Source organism: Adelges cooleyi, unplaced genomic scaffold (assembly GCF_023614345.1).
Source record: "Adelges cooleyi isolate 19-005CV unplaced genomic scaffold, UGA_ACOO_1.1 ACOO_flye_CR_arks_rails_tigmint_CR_PRNA_502, whole genome shotgun sequence".
In the NCBI taxonomy this organism is placed as follows: Eukaryota; Metazoa; Arthropoda; class Insecta; order Hemiptera; family Adelgidae; genus Adelges; species Adelges cooleyi.
In genome coordinates, this window is record NW_026096192.1 from 1 (window position 1) to 10,763 (window position 10,763).

The 10,763-nt window shown below is 30.5% G+C and overlaps 1 protein-coding gene, 2 non-coding genes and 1 pseudogene across 4 annotated transcripts; all 4 read left to right on the plus strand.

Moving 5' to 3' along the window:
• Positions 1–2,703: 2,703 nt before the first annotated feature.
• LOC126842308 (small nucleolar RNA U3) lies at positions 2,704–2,777 on the plus strand (annotated as a pseudogene).
• Positions 2,778–3,124: 347 nt separating this feature from the next.
• LOC126842307 (small nucleolar RNA U3) lies at positions 3,125–3,330 on the plus strand. The gene has a single exon (XR_007686315.1). It is a non-coding gene; the product is annotated as a small nucleolar RNA U3 (small nucleolar RNA).
• Positions 3,331–4,452: 1,122 nt separating this feature from the next.
• Positions 4,453–4,646, plus strand: LOC126842306 (U2 spliceosomal RNA). Its single transcript, XR_007686314.1, has one exon. It is a non-coding gene; the product is annotated as a U2 spliceosomal RNA (small nuclear RNA).
• A 1,266-nt stretch (positions 4,647–5,912) lies between these two features.
• On the plus strand, positions 5,913–9,753 carry LOC126842305 (RNA polymerase I-specific transcription initiation factor RRN3-like). Of its 2 annotated transcripts, none has more exons than XM_050579237.1 (11): positions 5,913–6,221; positions 6,462–6,707; positions 7,520–7,609; positions 7,690–7,819; positions 7,883–7,991; positions 8,072–8,224; positions 8,290–8,517; positions 8,591–8,842; positions 8,917–9,101; positions 9,204–9,432; positions 9,519–9,753. In XM_050579237.1, the coding sequence occupies exons 2-11, from the start codon at positions 6,474–6,476 to the stop codon at positions 9,700–9,702; spliced, it is 1,794 nt and encodes a 597-aa protein (XP_050435194.1). In that variant the 5' UTR covers positions 5,913–6,221; positions 6,462–6,473; the 3' UTR covers positions 9,703–9,753. The 2 variants fall into 2 exon arrangements, with proteins under 2 accessions (XP_050435194.1, XP_050435195.1); XM_050579238.1 differs by lacking the exon at positions 5,913–6,221 and adding an exon at positions 7,003–7,166 and having other exon boundaries at positions 6,592–6,707.
• The last annotated feature ends 1,010 nt before the right edge of the window (positions 9,754–10,763 follow it).

The window sequence follows — 10,763 nt, forward strand, 5'->3', positions numbered from 1 at the left end:
AGTAGTCAAAATCTATCCTCTCTGTAAACTTTCCAGTATGATTTTGTCCATATATTCTATGAGTAGCTGAATGAGATTAAAGTCGACATCTCTGAACACCCGATCGAGATGAAGAAAAAATATCCTAGTTTTTTCTAAACTGTTGTACTCAATCGGCACAGGGCTAGTTGTATTCAACAAACTTATTATATCAGCATCCGTCGATCTTGCATAAGATATCTCAAATTGTTTACTGTCTATATTAAATGGGTCGATGACCTTAAATCCGATAGGCAGACAAAGCGAATTCAAAATGTCTACTACGGAGCTAACCACACTATCTATTTTCTCTGTTCCATTTAAGAGATTATCGATGGAAGTAAGCAAGCTTTTTACGTGTAGGTCATTGGTCAAGTTTAACTTACTATTGAAATGTTCGACCATGTCGTACCATTGGTGCGTGTAATACATGTAGTGTTCCGAACCAGCTGAATATTGCCGTAGATATGTCATGTGTATTAACGTCAGCCGAAACATGATGACTTTTAGAATCGAATAGTTCAACGTATAGTATGATTTTATATTTTGAAGTTTGTCGGTGGCCCAATCTAGTGTATGCGCATCATCATAAGATTTTTCCAATCGTACTTTGGTAATGTCTGTCCAGTCCACTTGCTCCTTGAATACTTTCATTAAATCATAAATGTTCATGTATAGATTTTTTATATTTATTGTCTCTAGAAATTTCTCGTTAAACGATCTGCTACCAATTTTGTTGACTTGCAGCAGTTCTCTGACCAAATGATTGTGTTTGTGCACCATACCTTTCAACTGATATAGTGTCGGATGAGATTTTAAGAAGCTAATCATATATTTGAACCTATCATAATAATTACCTATATGACATCCTTTTAGGTCATCAATCAGTTTGTCGAGGACAAACTCGTGCGTGGCTACAAGTTTCTGATAGGTTTCCAGTATACCCTTTGGATTTTTATCAAAATCGTGTACTATAATTTCAAGTAAATTCAAGTACAAATGTAGTAGCCACAAGGATCCCATGTACCTTATTTCTAAACTGTACAAAGAAGCTATCTGGTATCTAGGGCGACTTTTGTAAAAACTTACGTAGCTGGTCGTCATTATTGTTTTGGGCGTATTATAAGCAGGGCTAATAATAAATCGGGTTAGCAGCATGTGTGTTTCTCCACTTGACAGGTACGCACATATCAAATCGTTATGGAGACGAGCATTTCCAATAATTTCATTTCTGGGGTATTTGTACCCGGTTTCCAATAAGTGTACTGACTGGCAAATGAACAGTACCAAACAAAATACAATGTTCTTGGATATTGCGGATTGCATTGTAGTTCTTTGTAAAATTATATTGCTCGGTCGAGAAAAGTTTGGTTTACTTGATGCTTTTTGAGGTAACGTTATATTGCCACTGAAGAAATATGAATGCAATCGTATAGTAATGCATTAGTTTTGCAAAAATTTAACGATTTGATTGTTAAACGTTCATGTTGTTGTGGCACTACTTTAATGAAACAATTGTTTATTTTATATTTGTTCAGACCACATTTTTTAATTTTAACAGTATACAAATTTTGCGTGTTGCAAAGCCTAAGTAAAATGTATTTAATTTTAGATTTTGTTGGTTTTCTTAAGTCTGGTAAAATTTTATATTATTGCGTTTTATAATTTATAAGATAAAATATTTTGGTATTTTTTTTTTTTAAATGTAATAAGTTTTTTCGTTGATCGTCTAAAAAAACCATTATTATAGTAAAACAATTATTATTTTGATTTTAACCGGCACTAAAAATGCCCCCCGCCCAAATATGCTCCGTCCCGAGTATTTAAGATTCGCCATTAAATAGTTTGTGTAATGTTCAATTATTATGATTTTTTATTTGTTTTTTTGATTTGGAAAATTTAATTTATAATGTATATTATTATTATTATATTGTGAATACACTGATAACTTAATTATGTAATATTTATACAATTTGATTGTGAACTTGAAACTTAATTGTTATTTATTGCCTAATGCTATTTGTCATCTTAATTTTTTTAAATCTTAATGTAAGTGCGTTATATATGGTCACACTGTAACTATCATTCAGTAACCTAAAAAGTAAAAATGATATATACTACGTGTTGTTCTCTCGTGTTTTTTGTAAACTGTAATGTTTGTTTAATAAATATAATATGTAAAAACTAACCTAACTAGTTTTCTTAAGCAATAATATAGTTCATTAACGACACAATTAATGAAATATAACATTAGCTACCTATACATATAGGTACCTAGTTCTTACATCACGAAAATTATTTATAGTAAAGAAATCAATACAGATTATTGTATTGTAATAGCTGTGACGATACAGGAGTATTAGTTCATTTTGGTATTTTTCTGTCTATTAGGTGTTAGCCCTTTCACCCTGTAATGTTGACGCTAGATGGCTCTGTTTGTGAACTACTATTAAGCCGGTACCTTCGATGGACGATATGAAATACTTACAATTGGCTAAGAATGTTTACTATCGATTAAAAACAACTAGGCATCGTCTAATGTAAGTCGTGTGCAAAAATTAAGTATATTAGATATTATGTGTGGGGACAAAGTGACTTTTGACAGTTTTACTCGATTACTTTGGGTAACTCCGGTTAACTCACTGACGATGACCATAAGTATGGGTCGTTTGCAAAGACTTAGTTAAGATCATACTTCACGGGATCATTTCTGTAGTATGCATCGTCCCCTCCAGGTGCTAATCTTAGTGTCTATAAGATTCTACGTGATCTTATTTATATTTGTATATCTACCATTTCTAGCCTTCAGCTCATTACTCAGTTGTTGAAAAAATGTACTTTTTGTGTTAAAAACACAGCAATAATTATTTTTCTAAGTTATATTTTTCAAAAAAGATATTTGTATTTGTTTAATATTACAATTCAGTTAGCTAATGGTTATTTTTAACTAATAAATCTTGAAAATAGTTTACATCAAAATAAGTAATAGAAAAAATATTAAAATTTTAATGTGATTATTTATTTTATTGAAATTCACGGTTATGACAAAATTTACAAATGGGTTATTATAATAACAATATTGTTTTAATTATTATGAATTTGTATTATTATGGTAATTATTAGACTACATTTCTGTAGTATGCATCGTCCCCTCCAGGTGCAAATCTGGAGTCGTCGTCAGCCACGATGATGAGACTAGTTCTTTCGCCAGAGCGTGAGACTGCTAGTGGTCTACCATTTATTTGTATATGACCATCTAGCGACGATGATCGCAACCAGTTCGCTGGAAGGTGCCTGAACAGTCTGAGTGGTTCCTTATATAACTAGGACAGATGACTTCTAGCATATTAATAGGTATATTAATTAGCGCAGCAACAAGGCCAACTAAGATAAAATTTGTTTTATTCGAAGACAAAGTCAACCTGTAATAAAATGTTCCATATATATTTTGCATATTAGGTCTTTATTGCTTATTGAGGCATTTTTAAAGGCTGTCACAATAGTAGCTATTGCCATAGTGATAGTAAAACTCTCAACGTGTAAACAGCTGTGGTAGTCCCTATCGCACTATTGTGACAGTTCTGTCACACTATCAAGGGCGAAAAACGGATAAAAGATAATCATTTTATACTTATTGGTCAAAATGTTGACGGGAAGCAAGTAGCAACTAACACTTTTTTACCGTCTGAAAATTAGACTGAAGGGGTTATTAGGTACATATACAATTTTCTAATCATATATTTGTAGTCAAACTTTTTTTTTTTTATCAAGGAAACCCTCCTTCCTCGAAAAAAAAAAGGAAAAATTACACTTTGGCCGTAGTAAATATCTAGGTTATATATTGTGTGAGTGAATCAACAGACAACAGATAAGTGCTTAAAATAATTTTTGTAAGTACTCTTAATTACTTTGTATGGGTAACTATTGCAATAAATCATTATAGACAGACGATCAGGGGGTTAATCATAATATATCCACAATAATACCTAAAACACTGTGTATTTTATTAATATCCCACTTTTTCTAGATATTCTGTCCTCTAAGTCGCAAGGATTTATTTTCCTTTTTTGTTCGTGAGAGTTATTATTTATTACTTACTAATTACTATATTAATACAAACTATGTTTTCAAGCAAATTATTATTTTTTATATTTTTTGTTTTATGCGACTGCCGGTAGATGCCGCTGCCGTTTGATTTTTTTTTGAGATTGTGTATTTTTCGCACGTTTTTCTAAAATTTTGATCAAAGATATTTACCAAATCATTTTGAAACGCGTTAGAATATACAGTACATAGTATACAAGAAATTAGAGTAACTTTTTGCACATGTTCGTGCAAATTTTGAGTTCTTTGACGGTTTTTTCGATTTTGATTTCTGCGTTTCTTTGGTGCGTTAGTTTTTTGTTAAATAGAACATTGTTGATCGTCAAAGTTATCGCTTCTCGGCTATTTTTAGCTAAGATCAAAAGTGTAGTATCTGTTCTTATCAGCTTAACATCTGGTACACCTCACATTGTGGGGTTCATATGTTAAACTAATTTTTAAAATTGGTGGAGATTTGGGGCTTGCTCCTACTCCACCGCGGGTTGACCCGGTGTTGCAGTACCGTCGGGACCGGCCCATATTAAACGTCTAGAGATCTTTTAAAACACACACTGTTATACAAAACATAATAAAATCAATCTGTAGGCAATTATTATTATTAAATACTATTTGAAGGCGAATGACGGCCATCTAACGCCATTTCCATTTAAAGGCCACCCTAATGTTGATGGTTTTATCTTGTTAAGAACTGTATGTGTGCCGTGTTATATGTCATATTTGCTTTAATATATTCAATCTATATTTTGTATTTTTGCGATCAGTTAGTAATATTTATATTAATAGTTTTCGGTCGTCTACATAATAATATTTTAATTTTGATATGACTCATGATAACCAAAATTTAATATTTTTTCATCAGTACAGTGTTTCAAAATCAGCGGGCACCGTGGGCAGATCTAGGATACTAGAAAATGAAGAAAATGTATCAACATTTTATTACTGCTAATTGTTATGTAATCATTAATATTATAACAAATATTTGTATAGTCGTAGTTTTTTGTTTTTTAAATTTACTTGAGAAAAAATTCACTAACTTAAAATGTCAATTGTTATTCTTGAAATTATTGTAAAACATTGAATCAAATTATTGTGCTTGTTTTATAAATACATTTGTTTTGGTCGTATAACGTTTTTAATTTTTATATTATATATTGCCAAGTAAATATGTAAATTGTGAAACTGTCTTTTCGGTTGAATATTATGTCACAGAGCTAAATATTCTTATTTTATGAATGGGGTTGTTTCATACAATATTATATAATAATGATTTTTACTGTAATTTTTAAAGAAATACTATATTATTTATTATTTATTCTTATACATCGAAGTACGAATAAAAGTTAAATATTATCAGTAAAATAGCCTTCCCGATGTGTCAAAATAATAGATTATAGTATAACCTCCTCTCTTAAAAGTTTTATGAACAAAATGTTTTTAGTAACTCCCATGTTTTTTTTCTACAGATAAACATATTTATAGTTTTTTTTACGAAAAATGCATGTTATTAATTGTTATTTCTACTAAAGCTTAATATTAAATGAAATTCAAATTTTTATCAAGTTACATTTTGTTTTTAAATTTTAACCTGTGGATGTTACGCTTGTTGGATAACTGATAAGAGCCTTATTAGTGATAACGAATAGACCAGTAAGGACCATGCAAGATCTATGGTTAGTTGAACCGTATTCTAACCTCAAAATCAAAATTCCAAATATCTTGTTAACATAGTAATCGCATTTATCGCTCTGTATTTACCTTAACACTTAGAATAGTACATTAATTATTATGATAATCCGTTAATTATTAAATAACTTGTAATTCACCGTTTGTATTTTAGTTGTGAATTTTCAAAATTGTTATTCTTGTTTGATACATTTACTTCGGTCGTTATTGTTGCTGTTATTATTGTTACAATATATTGAAGTTTTCACCGATCAAACATTTGTTTTCCAGTATCTTTTTAGAAATCGGTGTAAAATGATTTTCTAACACTTACCTACCTTTACATGATTTTTCATTATTTATAGTTTTATTTTCATCGACAATTTCTTTAATCTACCTGCAAAATATCCAGAACGAGCCAAGTCACAAATGTAAAAGTAAGAGATTAAAATCAGATTCACTATTTTCTTAAAAAATCAAGTCTGTTAGAAGTATAAAATATAAATATATGGTGTCCGGTAAAGTAAATTTATACCACAATTTTACATTATGTTTCACAAATCTGTTTTCCGCCTCCAAAATTAATCTAAATAAGAATAAAATGAAAAAAAAAATTACATGTTGCTTATAAATATGTTTTTAATTAAAATTCATGAATATGCACCGTTTGCTTTCAGAAAAAAAACAAAATGTCTTCGTACCACTCTCATAAAAGTGGTATGCAAAACGGTGTTGGTTCGCCGTCGATATTAAAAAAACGAGGAGTACTCTCTCAAAATAATGTGCCTAAACGTTCAGTCCATTTCAGTCTTTTCAACAACTTAAAATCAATGCTTGTTCAATTTGATCAAAACAACGTCAAGGACAAAATACAGTACAACAATCTTATTTGTGATATAAGAGATACCGGCGTAGAGATCAAGGTAATATTTAAAAAAATTTTAATTACTGTTTTTAATGACTGAATTCACCTCTTCATAGTCTTGTGTATATTTAAACATTTTTTTAAAAAATTCAAATAAAACTTATGCTATCACAGATTATAGTAATTTTATTTCTAAACTTTGGATAGTATCACTTTACCTTACAAACAATACCCAAAATATTTAGAAACAAATCGACTCATGCGAGACTTACACTTACGTTGCACGCAATCGTAACATAAAAATACATATTTACATTTGTATTTGGTTCATCTGTTTGATGAATCTATTGCAGATTAAGCTAATCACCGAGACTATCCCAAAAACGTAGTAGTTGTTGTCCAATGTCACTGTTTGAAATCGATGTAAGCTAAACAATAGTTATAAATGATCAGCGGTTTGCCAGCGAGAACACTAGGAAAAATAATTATATAAATTTGTGTTGAGTTCTATTAGCAGGTGAGAATATGTATTACACGGTGTTAATTATTTTCAGAAATATGGTTTGGCAAAAAAAAAAAAAAATTATATATTGTTATCACTAATATGAAAATAAAGAAAAAATAAAACCTTTACATAAAGTATAATTTCATACTGGATTTTGTGTTTTATATTCATTGAATATATCTAAAACCATTTCATTGAAAAAACAAATTTTGTTTCCATTTTGATTTTTGTTTTGCCACATTAGTAGTGGAGTTCATTTAATGGACAGTCGTAGAATAGACCGTTTCGTCAAAACTTAACATTTATAAAAATATATAATTGAAAAAAATTCTAATGAAAAAACCTGTGCTTTTAATTATTTTTAGGATTTCGAATTGGTCAAAATACTGAAAGACGCCAGGAATTGTGTCAACATATTGAACGAAAATCTAACGCTATTCGTCAAAGTCATATTGGTAAAGTTTTTGTAACAATCTATGCAATATTATGCATTGAAGTGAAAATAAATTAACTGAAACAATTTCAACATCATCAGGTATTGAAATGGATGAACAGAAGCGATGAAGTCATAAACGAATACCGTGGATTTTTGTTGGAAGTTTGTTGTGCTCACAACTACCACACAAAGTTTGCTGTAGAACAGCTTGTATCGTGTTTTTCCGAAGGTACGTGAAATCGTTGGTTTGTTAAACAATTTTTTTATAAACTATTTCTTTTTTCTTTCACAGTTAACACTCAAGAAGTTAATCGTGTTGATGGAATGCCAAGTGAATACGAAGAAAAATGTTACCGAAATGTACACGACACCCTTAGTGAACTACTCAGAATCATTCCGTTGTAAGATTTAATTTATTGAATTTTTTTTTAGACATTTAAAAAAGTCTGTCTTGTTTGATTATTGGAGATATTTATTCCAGAGCAAAAGACATCCTACTGGCGGCGTTGCAGAAGAAATTTCCGTACAAGAGAAATAACACCGAAGCTTGTTTGCATTATATTCACAATTTGTTTACGATATTAGATTACGAACCGTCGCTGCGCAAAAACATTCTCAGTCTCGTCATCAATAGGTGAATAATTTACTGTGGCTGTTTGGTTCAAAATATAATTCTAACCCATGTAAAACGTTTTGTAGACTAGTAGAAATTGATGCTCACGTACCCAGAGAAGAGCTCGATCGATTAAGAAATCGTACAAGCCCCGAACCTGAAGATATTTTTGCGATGGATATTGACGGAGACGATGTTGAGACAAATCCGGATAGGCTAGAATCAGAATACTTTTCACGGTCTTTGGACATTTGCATGCTAAGGATTTTTAAATTTCTTAAATCATCTTGTCACGACAAGTCCGGAGTTTTAATGTAATTTCAAATTAAACTACTAATTCTATGGTTCCAAGTGAATAAATTAACGTTATAAGGTTTTTTTTTTCAGATGGGATAGCGCTAGATTGTTGTTTCAAGATTTGTTAGCAGTTTTCGAAAGTGAAATATTACCTACTTACGCTAGTAGTCATATTCAATACGTAATTTATTACTTTGTCAGCTTTAAACCGGCGTTGGCCGAGAAGTTCAGTATTTATTTGTGGAAGAAATGTTGTGACGTGACCGCGCCTTCGACTTTACGTCAAGCCGCCGCCGGTTACCTGGCCAGTTTCTTGAGTCGAGCTCCATTTGTTTCCATCAAGTGAGTGGAAAATCGTATGTACTTACAAAACCAACGGTAACATTCTAACGTGTGTTTTCCTTAAAATTATTTAGCGTTTTAAAAACGATTTTAGCCGAGTTGACGACGTGGTGTGACGACTATATCGACAGAGTAGATAAGTCTATAAAAGTAGTCAATGAAGAACTATTGCGGTGGCACGCCGTGTTTTATTCAATTTGCCAGGCGTTGTTCTACGTAATAGCTTTTCGACACGAAGACCTAATGGGCAGCAAAAGAAGTACGTGGTTGTTGGATTAATATTTATAGTTCAAAAAATTTATATAAATACAACGAATGAATTATTGAAGAGTGACGATGTGTAATATTTTTGTATTTGCAGATCTTAAATTTATGGAAAATTTAAACCTTTCAAAAATAGTAACGTCTCGGCTGAGTCCATTGAGGATATGCTGTTCGAAAGTCGCAAGTCGATTTGCACACATTACTAAAACCTATCAACTCACATACTGTTATACCGTAATGGACGGTCACGTGGACATAACCGATCGGTCCATCAAAGAGGAATGGCTCTATTCGTTCTTTCCGTTCGAACCCTATGTTCTTCCGATGTATGTTTTTTTTTCTTCTACGGTTCACTGTAAAATAAAAAATATATTTTTATTTAATATGTATATAATTTTTTTTTTTTTTTTAGATCAAAGTCTACAGTAGTTCCTAATTTATACAGAGAGATCGGCGTGGATATTAATCACGGTCTGCCCATTGACGATGGACAAGAACACGAATGTATGGACATAAGTCCGAGCATGTTGTCTTCGAGTTCACCCGCACAAACAGATTGGTTAGGTCGATTAGCCGATCGAGATGATCTTTGTTAATTGGCGATTGAGACGTATTAATTTATTCGTAAATAAAAATAGCAAATTGAATTTTTGTATTTTATTTTTTATATTTAAACACGTACACTACAAGGAGCAAAACTGAAAAATGTATGAACAATTTTGTAGGAAAACAAAGTGAAAAAGCCAAAGCTTAAATGCTCATTTGCAAAAGTGCGATTAGACTATTTTGATATTGTATTTTTGTAAAAACCGTTGGTTAATTTTAATAGATAATTGTTCATAGGAAAATGGTGGAGAAATATTATCTATGCTAAAGAGTGTCATTTTTTTGATTGACTGAATAACAATATTTCTAAGAGTTTTTTAGCAATTTAAAGATTAAGATTTTTTTCAATTTAGTATTTAAAAGTAAAAAAAATTCTCAGCTGTGAACATTTGTTCATTTTAAAATGATTTCTTATAACCTGTTGGATTTCAAGTCACGCCAAACTATATTTTGATAGAAAAAATATTATTTTTCTTATAGAGATGATTGTCTGAAAAAAATAACCAATAATCATTACTGTGAGTATGCATTAAAATTTAAGCTCTAAATTCATAATAAATAAAAAAATAATATTCTAAAATAAAATAAAAAATCCATTATTAAAGAATGCTATAATAGCATTGCTATAATAGCATTGCTATTATTATTAAATAGTTTGGTAAAGGTATTTTTTTTTTTAATGCAAAATCTTAGTTATAGCTGTAACTGAAATGTGTAATTATTGTTTCAGTAATTTGGACATTTTTGATAGTTAATTTTGTATTACGGTGATTCTTATAATACAGCCGTTGGACGAATTTCCGACATCTTTTGAAATATTTTCACTATAAGATTAAAAGAAAATCAATCTTTCCCATGAAGGAAAGTGTTTTGTGATCAGATCCTTTCCCATTCCATCCCGTTTATTCTTTGCAAAGACTTGACAGAAAATATAAATACTAATTTCCAAGGCAATACTAAAATAGAGAACCTGATTTTTAACCTGACTTGTCTATTGACTGATTAAAATATTGTTTTGTGTGTTTAAATTAAATTTCTAGACGTTTTATAT